An 18165-nucleotide genomic window follows, 5' to 3' on the forward strand; every position below is an offset into this window, starting at 1 on the left:
CAGTTAAAAAAAATATTTTTTTTGGCCATACCTGCGAATAGGTTAACGATATTCTACGAAGACAAAAACTCGTACACAAGTAAATTCGGATATATTTTAAATAAAAATTAGCTTTTATTTTAATTTTTCTCGAAATATGTTAATTTTTTTCCTAAATTTTATATTCAAGTGGCCTGAAACACGTTAATGGTCTGGCGAATTTGTAATAACTTTAAAATTTTTTAACCAAATTTTTTCATTTATATCTCATTACAACGATAATTACGTACACATTTCGATTCTTTTGCATTCAATTGCTTCGTAGAATATCGTTAACCTATTCGCAGGTATGGCCAAAAAAAATATTTTTTTTAACTGCCGTTTCGAATCTCCATTTTCAAATTTTTAAAAATTTTGTTAAAGAAATTTCAGAATTTTTTGATCATCACATTGGGATTTATTGAGATCAAAATAGGGAATAAAAATATGAAAAAATTATGTCAATACCTCTTACAGTTTTTCCGTGCCTGCGATTTAAATTTAGCGATTTTCAAGAAAAACTAATTTTTTTTTCCATATTTAGGCGAATGAGCCCAATTTCCTTAATGTTATAAATTTTAAGTAAAACCAATTCATAATATTATAGTCCTTGTAATTTTAAATATGGTCTGAAAGTTTTACTAAAATCGGAAAACGATAACCTTAAATAGTGAAGGTCAAAGGTCAAATTTTTCAATATTTGGAATTTCTAAAGAAAAGATAGCGAAATGTTATATATTTTTGGCCGATTTTAATGAAACTTGAGCAAAATATATATTGGGGTCTAACATTTACTACAACAGTGCAAAAATGGATTTAATCCTTTAAGAGCACTTGGGGTCAAAATGGCTGTGTTTTTCGTGATTTTAAAAGTTGAGGGTGCTGCTAAGGGTTAATTTCCATTTTTGTGCTGTTATTTTAAATTCTGGACTTTATGCTATACTTTCCTCAAGTTTCATTAAAATCGACCCAAAAATATATAACATTTGGCTATATTTTTATTAGAAATTCCACATATTGAAAAATTTGACCTTTGACCTTCACGATTTTAAGGTTATCGTTTTCCGATTTTAGTAAAACTTTCAGACCATAATTAAAATTAGCAGGATTATAATATTATGAATAAGTTTTACTTAAATTTTATAACAGTAAGGAAATTGGGCTCATTCGCCTAAATATGGGCAAAAATTTAGTTTTTCTTGAAAATCGCAAAATTTAAATCGCAGGTACGGAAAAACTGTAAGAGGTATTGACATAATTTTTTCACATTTTTATTCCCTATTTTGATCTCAATAAATCCCAATGTGATGATCAAAAAATTATGAAATGTGTTTAAGAAAATTTTTAAAAATTTCAAAATGGAGATTTGAAACAGCCGTTAAAAAAATAATTTTTTTGGCCATACCTGTGAATAGGTTAACGGTATCCTACGAAGACAAAAACATATACACAAGTAAATACGGATATACACATCTGCTCAAAATAATAGATACACCAAAATTTATTTTTTAAAAACGAAAAGAAATAATGGTATATTGTAAAATTATAAAAAAAATTCAGTCGATTTTTATTTATAGTTAAAAGGAGAGTAAAAAACAAAATATTTCATAATTAATAATAAATATTATAAAGTAAATTAAATTTCTTAAATTTCGAAAAATTTGGTGCTCATAATAATAGATACATTTTTAAAAATTCTTATTAAACAAAAGCTAATAAATTTTATCTTAAAAAAATTAGTTTATTATTAAAGTAAAGCTAGTATCCAGTATATCCACCTTTGTTTTGTAAAACTTTCTCCACTCTTCTGGGCATACTGGATATCAAGTTCTGACACTTCTCCAATGGAATCTCGTACCATATTTTTTGCGTTTTCTCCCATAAATCGTCTTTATTTTTGAAAAGGTCCTTCGAAAGCCTTATCTTTAATTCACTCCACAAGTTTTCTATTGGGTTTAAATCAGGGGATTGGCTGGGCCAGCTTAAAACAGGTACGTTATTCTCCAAGAACCAGTTTTTAACTAATCTTGAACTATGTTTTGGGTCGTTGTCCTGCTGGAATGTCCATATTAATGGCATATTTTCCGATGCATATGGAAGCATTACGTTTTCCAATATGTCTCTATACCCACTAGCATTCATGGTATCTTCTATTCGGAATATCGGACCAACACCATTCCATGAAAAGCAACCCCAAACCATTATGTTTCCCCCGCCATGTTTTACCGTCTTTTTCTTTGGCAGTCGTTTCCAAACAAATTTATTTTTGTTTCGTCGCTCCATAAAATATTTCTCCATTTTTTTTCGCCTTCACACCCGGACCATTGTAAGTGCTCTTTAGCAAATTCTAATCTTGTCTTGATATTTTTTTGGCGCATTAGTGGCACTTTTCTGGCAATTCTTCCCGGCAATTTAGCTTGTAAAAGACGACGACGAACTGTTTGTGGACTGATTTCTTTACATAGCTCCGCAGAAATAGCTTTCGATGATATGAAAGGGTCTTTTTTAACCATAAGGACGATCCGCCTATCTGTTTCTGGACTGGTTTTCTTTGGTCTACCGCGAGTTTCTCTTTTTTGTTTTTTAGATAAAGCATTTTGGACAAAATGTAAAGATCTTCCTATGCTCTTTGCTATTTCCCGTAATGATTTTCCTTGATTTCTCATCGTTTGAACAATTTTTTTCTCATCTTCGGTACAATGATGATTTCGTCCCATTTTCTTCAAGAGTCCTATTTTTTATAAAATTGTTACTAAAATTTAAATTATACTTACTGTTTCACGTAAATAGGAACAAAAAATTGCACAAAAAAAAAATTGTATATAAACAAATTACAAATTACTGATGTGTATCTATTTTTATGAGCAAATAATTTTTTGTAATTCAAATAAATTCGTTTTTAAAAATCAACATGAAAGCAAATAGTTGCCAGATTTTTGACTGACATGACATTGCCAGATAGAAATTTTAATAATATGATGTATTCTTAACGCTTGCGAGGAAATTTTCAATGTTACCGCCATTTAAATTTTTTCCAATTAGGTGTATCTATTATTTTGAGCAGATGTGTATTTTAAATAAAAATTAGCTTATATTTTAATTTCTCTCGAAATATGTTAATTTTTTTCCTAAATTTTGGTATAAATCAAGATCAGCGAAACAGCTTGCATTTTTATAATTTCTTTGGTGTTGATAGCTCTCATAATTAGAAGCACAAAAACGTTAATATTTTTCCCTGCTCTCTTTTAGTTTAAGAGTTATATGAATTTAAAGTCAATACATATAATAGTATATTTCTCATATATTTGGAAAACAAACTGATCGTTATGGGTATCATTGAATAGTGCTTCACAATACCTTTAATATGATATATAATATGGTACAGTTTATTAATATTGTGAACCAAAAATTCCTTTTTGATTTTATATGACAGTACTTCAGAAAAATTTGATATACAGAAAAAGTGATTTTAGCGAAGCCGGTGTTCGATACACCCCAGAACTAAAAGTCCCTTCACCCGGCCGAAGGCCGGCAATACAGAAAATGTGAATATTAACAGAAAAAAAATTATGAAAATAAAAACTGTTACGCGGATCTTGATTTGTTCCTAAATTTTTTGTTCAAGTGGCCTGAAACACGTTAATGGTCTGGCGAATTTGTAATAACTTTAACATTTTTCCATCAAATTTTGTCATTTATTTCTCATTACAGCGATAATTACGTACACATTTCGATTCTTTTGCATTCAATTGCAAAATTATTTATTTAGTAGCAAAATTTTTAAAATATCTGAAAAATTTGCATTTTTTCCGAATTTTGGCGATAATACAGTTTTTGGGTCATTTTGACCCAAAGGAGATGCAGGGTTAACTTCGAAAAAATGTTTTTAATGTAATATTCGTTAATATAAATAAATCTATACATTTCTAGAAAACAATGCAGAAATTTAACGAGTTTCACCTATTTATTCCATATAAATAGTAAAATTTTGCATATATCTGAACTTTGACCTCGATGCGCGTCCAGAAATCGTTGCCCGATTTGGCTCAAATTTTCAGCGCTTGACTGTTAGGCCTAGTGTCACAATATTCCACCCGGCACTCTTCAAAATTTTAACAAAAAATTTTTTCCATACAACTGATTGTCACTCTAATATCTATGTTTTACCGATTTTTCCAAACATTTTTCAGAAACTAAAAACATTAATAATAAATTTCATTTATTTTTAATGTTTATTTTGGCTCTATCGCACTTAAAATTCAGTTGATGAAAAAAATTCAAGTATTTGTCTTAAATTGGTGGCCACCACTGTACATACATAAGTGGCGACATCACCAATTTTATGATAAATTGTCTTCACAAGTAAGTCGCATTAAATTTAGTAGTTGCTGTAAATTTGTCCCGTCTTTCGCACTTATACCGATAACAGGACCGTCTATTCTATTTTTTAATTCTGATAAATTTGCGATGGCTTCGGGTTTATCAATTTTGTTTGCCACAATTATTTTAGGATATGTTGTTAACTTTTTATTAAAATTAAACATTTCGTAATTTAAGTTTTCATAATGCAGCCATGGACTTTCTGCGCTTGCGTCCAAGAGATAAATCAAAGATGAACAACGCTCAACGTGTTTAAGAAACTGCAATCCTAAACCCTTATTGCGGTGAGATCCTGGTATGATTCCAGGTAAGTCTGCAACTGCTAATTGAAAGTGGTCGGCGTATTGAACCATTCCTATTTGTGGGTGTATGGTTGTGAATGCATATGGAGCAACTTTGGAGCGTGTTCGTGTTATTGCATTTATTAGAGTACTTTTGCCAGCGTTGGGAAATCCAACTATACCTATGTCGGCCATGCTTCGCATTTCTAATATGTAAATGAAGTCTTCACCTGGTGGACCATGTTCACAAACTTTTGGACTGTTTTCCTTTTCTGTGGTAAAAAATCTATTTCCTTTTCCTCCAGCTCCTCCTCTCGAAGCTACAAACATCATGTGTTCTCTATCTAAATCACCTATTATAACTCCACTTTTATTTCGTATAATAGTACCAATAGGAACTTTAGTTATAGTGTGTTTTGAATTTTTTCCATGACATTCTTTTGGAGTGCCACATTGCCCATCTTCCCCTCGAATAGTGGTACATAAATGATTTAAATTTCTAACATCTTTAGATGATTCGAAAATAACATGACCTCCATTTCCACCATCTCCACCATCAGGTCCTGCTCGTTCATTGCACCAAAGTTGCAAAAAAGATATACAACCATTCCCACCTTTCCCTCCGACAACTCTTACCGACTTGGTATCAGAAAAATAATTTGGCTAGAAAAAAAGTGCACATATCTTAATAATATATAACCATTATTAGAGTTTGGATGTTAAATTGAACTCTCTAACTCAGAACGAATTTTAACATTTTCACCAGCAATTTTTTATTGAATATAGTGATAATCAGAAGATAATTTAAATTAATATATTTTCATAACAATTTCTAATGCCCATATCTTCATTTTCGAAAAGAGTTGAGTTAGATGGCTCAATATATTCCGCATTTTGATACCAACCACATTTTCACTATTCGATTTCGATTTTTTTGCTCTCAGTGCAGGTGTTACAGCATCTGACAAACTTAATTTATATTTACTGCTGTAAAATCTAGAGTGCTTTTGGAATAATAAACATATTCCTTTTAGTGACATAATTCGTTTATATTAAAATTAGTAAATTTAAAAAATATGAGCGTTGTCAAGTTTTTAATTTCAAAAAGCACTAAATTAAAGAAAAAATCACCTAGTCAAGACGAATTTATAAACATGGTGCAGTGTTGCCACCAAGAAAATTATAAACTACACATTCCCCATACCTAAATTACACATTCGACAAAAAATTACACATGTAAATAAATTTTCATGATCTATGAATTTGTAAATACAAGATTTTGTGAATACAAGATTTTTAAAATAGTACATTCATGAATTCAAAATGTTAGTCACAGTGGACCACAAGCGTAGCTAGACTATTATTCTGGGGTGGGCAAGTGCCCTTCCCAAGTAGTCAAAATAAAAAAAAATTTTATAAAAAAAAATAATTTTTTATTAAAACAAAAGGAACAAATCAAGATCCGCGTAACAGTTTTTATTTTCATATTTTTTTTTCTGTTAATATTCACATTTTCTGTATTGCCGGCCTTCGGCCGGGTGAAGGGACTTTTAGTTCTGGGGTGTATCGAACACCGGCTTCGCTAAAATCACTTTTTCTGTATATCAAAATTTTCTGAAGTACTGTCATATAAAATCAAAAAGGAATTTTTGGTTCACAATATTAATAAACTGTACCATATTATATATCATATTAAAGGTATTGTGAAGCACTATTCAATGATACCCATAACGATCAGTTTGTTTTCCAAATATATGAGAAATATACTATTATATGTATTGACTTTAAATTCATATAACTCTTAAACTAAAAGAGAGCAGGGAAAAATATTAACGTTTTTGTGCTTCTAATTATGAGAGCTATCAACACCAAAGAAATTATAAAAATGCAAGCTGTTTCGCTGATCTTGATTTATACCATATAAAGAAGATAAATATACCTTTAGAGGTACATGTTTTTAAATATTTTAGTGTAAATGGAAGACATTTTTGATCCAGTGTTTTAACTCTTCAGCAACAGAGTGCTGGAGGACTGAAAGATACTTTAAAGTGTCACGACTAAATAGTGATGATGTTTTATACTTTATCCGAATGTGGTGAGGTAAATTTAAGAAACATTGAAGAATCCATGAATCATCTATTCAATAAAAATCCAAAATAAAGATAAAAGATATACATTGACCATATATTTTTGGATATAAATGGAATTTAAAATTACACATGGATTACACATGCAATCAATTACACATGGGCTACACCTAAAAGTTAAAATTACACACAATATGTGTAATTACACATGAAGTGGCAACACTGACATTGTGGTGTAGGCACAAAGTATACTTTTGTGGTGTACTTTGTGGTGTAGGTCTCGAATTCAGGCAAATACGAGCGAATTCATGCATTTTTTATATATGGAGTTTGACATTCGAAACAATGAGAGAGTGGTTTTGAATGTCAAACTCCATATATAAAAAATTAATGAATTTTCCTGAATTCGCCACCGATACCACCAAGTATATAATTACGGCATGCACCTAGTTTTCGTGTTTGGGAGTACTCTTGCTCACACTTTTTCTTTTGAAAAGAAATCATTTTCACTACAATTAATAAATTTTTTACAGATTTATAAGTATTTATTGTATTCTGTGTTATTTATGTTAGCAAAACAAATAATGCAATTAAACACAACAGCTGTTTCTCAGTGTTGCCGCATTCAGTAACAATCGTGTAACTGGGAGACGGCAATTATTGCCCCTTAATCGTTGTGCGCCAATTTACGGCAACCAAATTTATGAAATTTGAGGCAATCGTGTAACTGCAGAGAATTTGATTGCGACAATCGTTTTATTGTCCTCCAAATTAGCACAATAAAAATTGGTACAAATTGGTGCATTGCGGCAATCGTGTAACCCTAGCTTAACATGTCGTCTACAGCAGTGTTGCCATTCTAGAAATGAAGAAAAGCGTCAAGTGTATAGTAAAAACGGTAAAAAAAATTACGAAAAAAAAGTAAAAAAACGTCAAGAAAAAAAGTTAAATTTTAACAAAAAAATTTGAAAATTTATTTTTTCGATTTGCAAATAACACATTCAAAACGGGTAAAAAGGACAAAAACTTTTCCTGAATTCGCCACCGATACCACCTAGTATATAATTACGGCATGCACCTAGTTTTCGCTAATGCCATGTTTCCACGGCAGTCTGAATTACTTAATTCGCGTTTTGAATTACGATTGCGAATCAACATGTTTACACGACAACATTCGTAATTCATTTTGACATTTATTTATTTCTTCTTCTTGTTTTTTTTTTCTTCTGTTTACATGTTTTGTTTTTTTGTTTATTTTGTTTGTTTGGTGCGAATTTTAAATTTGTAATTTGGCAATGGATAAAAAAGGTAAGTAAAAACATAAAAATGTAGCATTATTAATTAAACAAATATAATTTAATTATTATTTTCATTATTAGAAAAAAGAAAAAGTGCAAGCAAGTGGGACCAGGGCAGCAAGCGGGCTTTATTAGAGGTGTGGGCTGAAAGAATGGCAGAGCTGCTACTTCTACAAATGAATTTAACTTTAATCAGACTTTTTATTTCTTTTAATTTATTTATTTAATACAAAAATCTTTTTCTTTATTTTGTTTTGACATTTTTGTTTGCACAGCTGATTTTGATACATAAATAATCGATAAAAATTAGAGATGACAGTCATTCGTTCGTAATTCATAAGGTAATTCAAACTGAATTACGTACGAACAAGGTAATTCGCACTTGAAATTTTGTATGGCGAATCATGTAATTCAGTTCGTAATTGGGGGTTGAATGACGAATGTGAGCTTGAATGACGAATAATGTCGTCGTGTGAATATGGTATAAAGGGCACAATACACTTTCAAAATGCTTGATGACACTTTCGTGTACGTGTAATTTGATGCTTTGATGTACACTTGATTGATGACTCGTCAATCTGCATTTTATTTTTGTTTTGTGGTGTTAACACCAATAGCGGGAATTATATTTAATTTTTATTTGCACTAAATTGTATTTAAAAATTTCAATATCGGATGTAACTTTAATTGCAATAACGAGAACATGTTGAGAATAAAGAAAAAAACAAAAATAATAAGCGAAATATACGCCTTGAAAAATTTTTGTAAATGACTTCGTGATTGATGAGAAAACACCATACACTATCAAAAAGTGACATCAAGCATGGTAAAAATCAAAATGTTTTTGATTTTCCATCAAACGTTGTCGGTGTCACACATACAAACACATTTTCATTAATACTGCTTGATGAGTATTTTGATAGTGTATGGTGCGCTTAAAGCCCTGGTTATACTTGACAAATTTTTATCATGATAAACGTCAAAATGGTTGTCAAGATAAAAAATTATCAGGTATAGTCCCCATTTATTGGTATTATTGCTTCGTTATGACAAAATTGTTAGTTCTTTTGCTTAGACAACTTTATCTTGACAACAAACGTCATTAATTGTTATGATAAATATTTGTCAAGTATAGACACAGGGTAACATGTCGTCTACAGCAGTGTTGCCATTCTAGAAATGAAGAAAAGCGTCAAGTGTATAGTAAAAACGGGTAAAAAGGGTAAAAAATTACGAAAAAAAGAATAAAAAACGTCAAGAAAAAAAGTTAAATTTTAACAAAAAAATTTGAAAATTTAGGAAATTGTGAACCAAACAAACGCACAAAAATTCAAGCGTTGATTTGCCTTTCATAATTTGAAAATTGTGTACACAAAACAATAACAAATTTTTAAAATGTGAATTGTTGTTTTTGCTTTGCACATAAATATCACTTTGGTGACGTGATTTACAAAAGTAGGGCCTTATTTTTTCGATTTGCAAATAACACATTCAAAACGGGTAAAAAGGACAAAAAGCAAAAAACTTTAAATATAAAAAGCAGGTTTAAATTTTTAATTAAATTATTTATTTTATTATTTTCTTACCCCCAGTAACACGAAGTCTGGTTATGTGTTAACTAATAGTTATACTGACAGTTTTCATACAAAAATAATTTTAACCGACAGTATAACTATTAGTTAGTTAGGAGTAAACAAAACCTTAAAATAAAATAATTTAATAAAAAACAAAATAATTTAACTTTTTATAGAAAAACAATTTCATTTTCAAATACATCTTTTTAATAATCATCATAATCACCAAGCCACAAAACGATTTTAATGAAATATTCAGGGGGCAAATTGTCTCACTCGTAATCGAAATAAATTTCGAACGCAATCATAATTTTATATACATTTTATTAGATATCAAAAAAGAGAATACCAAAAATTAAAAAAGCACGTTCGAAAAAGCTCACACTTTTTTATTTTCTTTTGAGAAGAAATCATTTTCACTACAATTAATAAATTTTTTACAGATTTATAAGTATTTATTGTATTCTGTGGTATTTATGTTAGCAAAACAAATAATGCAATTAAACACAACAGCTGTTTCTCAGTGTTGCCGCATTCAGTAACAAACCTAAAGCAATCAGCAATCGCTGTGCTGTTGTTCTGCCGACGTTATTGAATTCGCCTTGGTTACAACTTTACCCATGTTTAAGTGCAAGGCGTATTTAACAAGGTGACAGCAGTGGCGAATTGAAATAAATACAGGCGAATTCACTTATTTTTTATATATAGAGTTTGACATACGGGCGTACGGGCGAATATTTTTTATATATGTAGTTTGACATTTGTGCGAGCTATTTCTATAATCAGCTGTGCTGCCGATGGCACTTTATTAAATGCACCTTGTTTAAGTGCTAACTAATTGTGCTGAAAGTAACCTATTGTGAATAACTTAAATACGTACTTAAAAAAGTTAACACTTGGTGATCGTTTATGAATATGCGCCTATGTATGTAGGTAATATAAGTAAATATTTAAAATAGAATCGTAAAACTTTCCGCATGAAATGAAACAAAAAATCCTTTTTCTCACACAAGTGTTTCTGTATTACATATTATTAAATAATTTTCCATTAACTATTGGAAAGATGTGAGAAAAAGTGTAGCAATATTTTGCGAAAAGTTTCTCTCAAGAAATTTAAAAAAATATTGTTATTTTTATTTTCTTTTTTATAAATATTGTTACAAAATTGTACTTGAATTCAAATATAACGATTTTAACGGCTGATTTAAAGTTGCATAATACTTTGAAATAGCAGTGCCCAAAATTTTACATATCTATGGGTATTATTATCAGTTGACCATTGATCGTAAGTATGGCAGCGCTGTTTGCTACGACCGTATATTCGAATTCGAATATTCAGTTAAAGAACATTGTAGAAATAGAGCTTTCTAGATGGTAATGCAGTGTTATAAATAGTGGCAGAGGTTGCAGTCGTGAGTGAGTTTATTAGAGACGCTTTTCGAATAAACATCAACTGAGTGCTGTGTTTTTCAAGTGAATTCGTGTACATTATAAAGTGTGTCTGTATTTCTGCGAATTTATAAACGTGTATAAAAACATTGAGTGACTATTTAATTCTGTTGTTGTACATTTTAAATAAATAAAGAGTTTTTACAATTTTCAAACAACTAAACGGCTTTTATTTGCAATCGAAAGTATCCAGTTTATTTAAAGGAAATAAACCAACGTTTTGAAAAGGTTAAAACGTAACAATTGGTGTCAGAAGTGGGATTGCAAATTAATAAGCATGATGTTTGAGGAACTAAATGTTGAACAACTCAAGAAAGAATTGAGTAAGTTGGAGCTACCAACAGCAGGTAATAAGGCAGAATTGCAGGAGAGGCTGATAGACGAATTCAAGCGGCGTGATGTTGACATCGGTGCTTACGAATTCGATTATAAGGACGAAATGGAAGTTTCTACACGTTCAATAACAAGCAGCTTGGATTTAAGCACAATGTTCGCGGCTATGATGGAAAAAATGGAAACAGCCAACGAGAAACTTCTGTCTGAAGTTAAAGAAGTTCAAGAAACATCTAGAGTCAAAAATGAGAAACTTCTTTTTTAACTTGTTGGTTATTCTTTTGCTTTTTATAAAAACACTTTTTTATTGTCACTTTTTGTTTTATTATATTCACTATTAAATTGAATAACGTACCTTTTTCCTTGGTTTTGTGGATAAGGGGGGGGGGGGGTTTAATTGAAAATATTTCCAAATTTGGTTGGGGTGATAGAGAAAAATCCTCGGTTCTCTGAAAATAAAAATATTTTCATGAAATATCTCAAGGCCTCGGGGGTTTCTATCCGGTTCGAAGGACCAAAAATGTTTCCTTGAAATATTTCTCGAAAATATCGGGGTTTAAAAAAATAAAAATGCAATTAGTTTTTGGGGTTTTAAATAAAAATGGGGTTTTATTAAGTTTTTTCTTCGGGGGTTTATATTTTTTCTAGTACGTACCGTACGCTTGGGGTTTACAAGAGTAAGTGAGTTAAGGTTTAGGTTTAGGTTACGTGGGTTGCTCGCAAGTTAGCGAGTTCACTCGGAGGCCTTGCGGCCCATTGTGGTACCCTTAGAAGTACTATTCCCTTATGCTGAAAATGTCATACATAAAGTGAGAATAGTTTCCCTCCCTAGTTTCGTCTATTATGTGATTTCTGTGGTCCCTATGGGAACCAGCCGGTACTTCTAATAAACCCAATCATATTCACTAGTGACACATCTCTGAGACAGTCCAGATCATGGAAAAGAGCTCTACCAAGATGTAGTAGTCTATGCTCTTGTAAGGCTGGGCATTCACATAGAAGGTGCTGTACCGATTCCTCCTCCTCTTCATCTAAACAACTTCTACAATAGCCATAACGTGGGTAACCCATACGTTCCGACATATGTCCAATCGAATCGAATTCCTACTAAGAGACAAAAGAGTCTTAGTTCTATCCTCTGTCAGATTGGGCCAGAGCATTCTGGATATTCTACAAGTGATGATATTTGACCACCTGAGTTCCGTCTCGCTCAAAGCCCATTCATCTATCAATTTTGATACTGTCACCAAGGGAGTGTGAATATCCCTTTGCGCAAGAGATACGTCCAGGGACGACCCGTTTGTTGCGCACTCATCAGATACTTCATTTCCCAGGATGCCCGCATGCCCTGGAACCCATATCAACTCCACGTGATGTTGTGTCAGTTGTGCCAGTGATTTGATACAATTGAGAAGACATTTCGACCTAATCACGTTGGAGTTAAGAGCCTTGATTGATGCCAGGCTGTCCAAGTAGATATGTATGGTCGAATTTTCGAGATTCAGTTCCCGGATTCTTCTCGCGGCTGTATCAATAGCATAAATTTCTGCCTGGAAAACCGTGCAGGTATCGGGTAATCGAAGAGACATCAAAAGGTCCAGCTCATCTGAGAAGATTCCCGAGCCCGTGCCTCTTTCTGTCTTTGAACCATCAGTATAGATTGAGATCACGTCATCTCTTAGGACAGAGTTCGCGGCCCAATCATCCCTTGTCGGTATTCTGATCCTAAATGTTCTATCAAAATTCGGTGTGGGTATTATATAATCCGTTTCCCTCCCTATGATTGGCCTGCCTATCTTTTGTAGGATGGTGCCATGACCAATACGATCATGCTTCAGTCCGCTCGACTGTTTGAGTCGTAGAGCAGACTTAGCAGAAATGCATTTGATATATATATCAAGGGGAGTTATATTTAGCATCGTCTCTAGACTGGCCTGAGGTGTGGAATTCATAGAGCCAGTAATTGCAAGACATGCTAATCTTTGTACTTTGTTTAGAATAGAGAGGTGAGTCTTAGTGTCCACTACTCTCCACCAAACAAGAGCCCCATAGGTCAAAATAGGTCTTATGACCGCGGTGTACATCCAGTGTACAATGTATGGTTTAAGACCCCATCTCTTCCCAAAGGTTTTCTTGCATATATAGAAGGCACATAATGCCTTCTTCATTCGACTCTCAGCATTACGTTTCCACGAGAGCTTAGAGTCCAAAATTACGCCAAGATATTTGGCTTCGCTTGAAAACTTCAGAAAAGTACCATCCAGTCGTGGAGGTTTAAATTCTGGAGTTTTATATCTCCTGGTGAAAAGAACCAGTTCGGTCTTGGCAGGGTTAACACCCAAACCGTTTTCCTTGGCCAATGATAGCAGAACGCTGAGCGCTGATTCCATGAGTTCACTTATTGTGGGAAGAAACTTCCCTTGAATAAGAAGCACAACGTCGTCAGCATATGCGACTACTTTGGTACCTATCCTACTGAGCCTGAAAAGGATTTTATTTACGACAAGATTCCACAGAAGTGGAGAGATGACCCCACCTTGTGGTGTGCCTCTTGTCACAACTTTCCTTGTCCTACCAATACCCATATTAGAGTTAATGGCCCTGCTCCTAAGCATATTTTCTGTCCAATTCCTTATCCGCTGATCAACACATAAGTCACCCAGTGCATCAACTATTGCGGATATGTTCACATTATTAAACGCACCCTCTATATCCAAGAAAGATGCCATAACATATTCCTTCTTGTCAAGTGTCCCCTCTATAGTTCCGACAACGTCATGCAAGGCTGTCTCCACCGACCTGCCTTTAAGGTATGCGTGATGTGCCCTACAGAAATTATCAGGGGAGAGGATGTTCCTGACGTGGATATCGACCAATCTTTCCAGTGTTTTCAATAAAAACGATGACAGACTGATCGGTCTATAGTCCTTTGCGGTACTGTGGTTTACCTTTCCCGCTTTGGGGATAAATACCACTGTAACCTCTCTCCATTCTTTAGGAATGTATCCTGTTTCCAGGCTGTACCTAAATATCATTATAAGCCATGGCATGATGGTTGAAATCGATTTTTGGAGTAACGCTGGGAATATGCCATCTGGCCCTGGTGATTTATAGGGCTTAAAAGATGACACCGCCCACGAGATTTTCTCCACGCTAACAATGGAACTAACTAATTCACTTATGTGGATTTGAGAAGCTGCAAGATGCTCCGAAGCGGATACCTCATTTTCATCATCCCTGCAACCCGGAAAGTGTGTCTCCATTAGCAGTTCCAAAGTTTCGATACTACTTTCAGTAAAGTTACCATCCGGTTTCATCAGGAATCCAGGCGTACCAGGATCCTTGGATAGTACCTTTCGTAGATGCGATGCCTCCGTGGTATTCTCCAGTTCCCCACAGAAACGCTCCCAAGATTCCCTCTTTGCCCGTCTGGTTTCCCTCTTGAAAGTGTTGAAGCTTTGACGATAATCGTCCCAGCTTAACAAGTCTTGGTCCCTCTTCGCCTTATTAAAAAGTTTTCTACATTCCTTTCTTAGCTGCATTAGTCTAGGATTCCACCATGGTTGCCGGAATTTCCTAGGTCCCTGCCGCTCCCTACACGAAGCATAGTAGGCTTCCCTTAATGACCTGGATAGAAAATCCACCGAGTCGTCCAAGTCCCGTGTACCATTTAATCTATCCATTGCTGGATGTGGTATGGTGTCACTAAGATTACAGAAATTGACCCAGTCGGTTTTCCTAGGATTTCTAAAGGGTTTTTCCCTATCCAGTGTAAGCTGTATCGTAAACACTATCCTGTGGTGATCGGAGAATGAGCACTCGAGTGAAACTCTCCAATCAAGAATTCTAACTGAGTCAGTGTTCCCTACCAAAGTAATATCAATGACCTGCTCCCTGATCCTATTGAAGAACGTTGGTATAGTACCCCTATTGCAAACACTTAGGTTAGTAGATAGAAGGTATTGAAGTAAACACTCACCCCTGTCATTTATATCCGAGCTCCCCCACAGAGTATGATGGGCATTAGCATCACATCCTATGATGAGATCATGGCCCCTTGTGTTACACCAGTCTACAAGTGTGCGTACGGCACGTGAGGGCGGATTAGCTTCGTCGTATGGTAGGTACGCAGATGATATGATTAGGGTTGGTAACCCTTGTCGCTCTAGTGCAACTACCGTTAAGTCACCAGAACTGTAATTAGATAGAAGGAAAACCTTAATGTCTTTCCTGACCAAAATACAGCTCCTTACTTTACCTTCAGGGTTCGGAGAAAGGAGCACATAGTTTCGTGACCGGACGCCTCGAACTTTACTGGCTACAAGCCAGGGTTCTTGGATTAAGGCCACGTGGATAGCTGCCTTCTCCATGAAGCGCAGCAAATCGTCCGATGCTGCTTCGGAGTGGTGCAGATTAATCTGTACCACTCTCAGGCCGCTTGGGTTCATCATTGCGCTTCACCGCGGGCAAGATCAACCGGAGTTGGTTAAGCCCGTACTTGATGACGCCTTGCGAAGAACGCAGGAGTCGGAGGGATTCTGAACCAATTTTGATCCAGAGATCCTTGCCTTCTCCTTTGTCCCTAGAGCGTCCTCGTTCAATCGTCCAGTCATCTGTACCAAGTTCCTTGTTCTGACGCTTTATAAGTGTTAGCGTGGCTTCGTCCTCCAAAAGGGGAGGAGGGACCCACACTCTCACCGTCGTACGAAAAGGTACTTGATCCAGTGGGACGATTTCGATTCTTGCGTTGGGCCAGAGTTCGCCAACTCCTCGGATACAGTTACTGAGAAAGCCTAGAGCCTTCTCGTTACCGCACCCGATGATCTTGACACCCTTTAACCATTTGGCGCCATCGAATGCAGTGAAGGAATCATCCTCACTGCATGCGAGTTCGTCCACTAGTGCCCGCAAGATCTTCTCCTCCAGAAGCAGCCATCTGTCCGTAGTCATTTTCCCATCAGGTTGACTACGATCTATGATGGCTACTTGTAGCTCAGGTGCTGATGTTAAGCTAGTTGATGGTTTCAGCCGCTTACCCTCAGACACCTGCGTTTCACCTGACCTTTGCCGCTTAATACTAGGCCTGCTTGCTGTACCTTTGGAAGCCGTCGCGGTTCCTCGAGTAGAGGAGATTGCGGACAGCACCTTGGGTGTTGTGCTAGCAGACTTCGTAGTGCCGCATTGGTCATCACCTCTCTTTGGCCCCGACGTGGCCCTCTTTGATGTAGATGGGCGTACGTCAAGATCCTCCGAGACGGTGATCGTGTTCGGTCCAGTGCTGGCATGGGGCACATGTTTAGATGTGATCACCTGCCTGCTCTGGTTTGGTTCGGTCGTAGTCTTGGCTGGCCTTACCTCCACAACAGTAGTATTTAGCATGGCCTCATACTTCTGTATGTGGTAGGTATGTTTACGCCGCAAACGCTTTTCCCTGGTGGTCAAAGACGCGGGATCTCGCGAGTCCAACGTCCTGACATACCGGAGAGAGCGTTTGTAGCCCGCCAACCTTTTCCGTTCGTCCTGTTTTTCTGTTCTGTGTCTCCCTTTGCAGGGTCATGGGCCTCCGGATGTACGTCTTCATTCGCTTTTAGCGGCTCGGAGGACACCATGAGTAAGTCCTCCTCATCAGTCTCATAAAGGTTTAACCCTTTCAGACCTGAGAGGTTGTCGTCGCTGTCGTCCAAAGTCACTCTTTCCTGTCTAGGCAAAAAACTATTCGTTTTATTTACCCCAGTAGCATCACCGACTACCAGACCCGGGGTATTCGTCTGATTCGTCGCAGTCACAGTAGCTCCAGTGGCACTCAGACCTGTGGCTTCCGCCTGAGTACTCACGTTACCCTTGGAGATTTTAGCACCCTCGACCCTCGATTTTAGCAACCCCCCCCCCCCATGACATTTCATGGGGGGGGGGTTTTGGCAGTTTATACCTCTACCATAGGTAAGAAAAAGACACTGCCGCTCCACTGGAGTCAGACGCAGACCAGGATGCCGCTCAATGTGAGACAGACGCATCCTGGATTTGAGTTTTCACCAAAAACATTCGGACTGACAGAACCAGATTGTAATTTCCAGCCGCCCTTAACATAGGGAACAGACGCTAGAAGGTACGGTTATGTTGCCTAGGTAACCCAAACCACAGTCCCGGACCGACATCAGAAAATGCAGACAGAGGAAATTGGTAGCCGCCCTAACTAAGGGAACAGGCGCTACCAAGTTGAGGTCGTGATCGCTAGGCGACCGAAGATGGTCATTTACCCCACAGCCGCTCTTAACATAGAGGACAGACGCTGTGAGGTATGGGGAGGGTAGTTCTTAGATCACATCCTTAGGATGCTTAAGCCCCTGCACCGTGCCCGAAGACTCAAGGTGACTACCCGCAGCAGGGGAAGTGAGTTAAAGTAATTACAAAAAATGAGAATATAATAAAAAAAAAAAAAAAAAAAAAAACATAGAATGGCCAGTGAACAATAACTGGCCATATACACTGTGCGCATAAACAATCTTATTTAATACTAGCTGAACCCGGTCCGCGTTGCTGGCCCTGTGAGTTAAAGTAATTACAAAAAATGAGAATATAATAAAAAAACATAGAATGGCCAGTGAATCTTAGTGATCTTATTTAATACTAGCTGAACCCGGTCCGCGTTGCTGGCCCTTAGAAATCTTCTCTTTTATATTTTAATTGAAAATATTTCCAAATTTGGTTGGGGTGATAGAGAAAACATCCTCGGTTCTCTGAAAAT

The 18165-nt window shown here is 35.7% G+C and overlaps 2 protein-coding genes across 2 annotated transcripts; both read right to left on the minus strand.

The window, feature by feature from the left end:
* Positions 1 to 3752: 3752 nt before the first annotated feature.
* Positions 3753 to 5746, minus strand: LOC135963121 (mitochondrial ribosome-associated GTPase 2). The gene is made up of 2 exons (XM_065514891.1): positions 5585 to 5746; positions 3753 to 5342 (listed from the first exon to the last, which is right to left on the minus strand). The coding sequence occupies exons 1-2, from the start codon at positions 5717 to 5719 to the stop codon at positions 4359 to 4361; spliced, it is 1119 nt and encodes a 372-aa protein (XP_065370963.1). The 5' UTR covers positions 5720 to 5746; the 3' UTR covers positions 3753 to 4358.
* A 10072-nt stretch (positions 5747 to 15818) lies between these two features.
* Positions 15819 to 16799, minus strand: LOC135963122 (uncharacterized). Its single transcript, XM_065514892.1, has one exon. The coding sequence runs from the start codon at positions 16797 to 16799 to the stop codon at positions 15834 to 15836; it is 966 nt and encodes a 321-aa protein (XP_065370964.1). The 3' UTR covers positions 15819 to 15833.
* Between the last annotated feature and the right edge of the window lie 1366 nt (positions 16800 to 18165).

This window comes from Calliphora vicina, unplaced genomic scaffold (assembly GCF_958450345.1).
Source record: "Calliphora vicina unplaced genomic scaffold, idCalVici1.1 scaffold_48, whole genome shotgun sequence".
Classification (NCBI taxonomy): Eukaryota; Metazoa; Arthropoda; class Insecta; order Diptera; family Calliphoridae; genus Calliphora; species Calliphora vicina.

Bases quoted from the DNA above. Each gene is read 5' to 3' on its own strand.
- LOC135963121 (XM_065514891.1), bottom strand. From the start codon at position 5,719: ATGTCACTAAAAGGAATATGTTTATTATTCCAAAAGCACTCTAGATTT. The intron at 5,343-5,584 runs GTTGGTATCAAA...CTTTTTTTCTAG, and splicing joins AATCGAATAGTGAAAATGTG to CCAAATTATTTTTCTGATAC.
- LOC135963122 (XM_065514892.1), bottom strand. From the start codon at position 16,799: ATGCTAAATACTACTGTTGTGGAGGTAAGGCCAGCCAAGACTACGACC.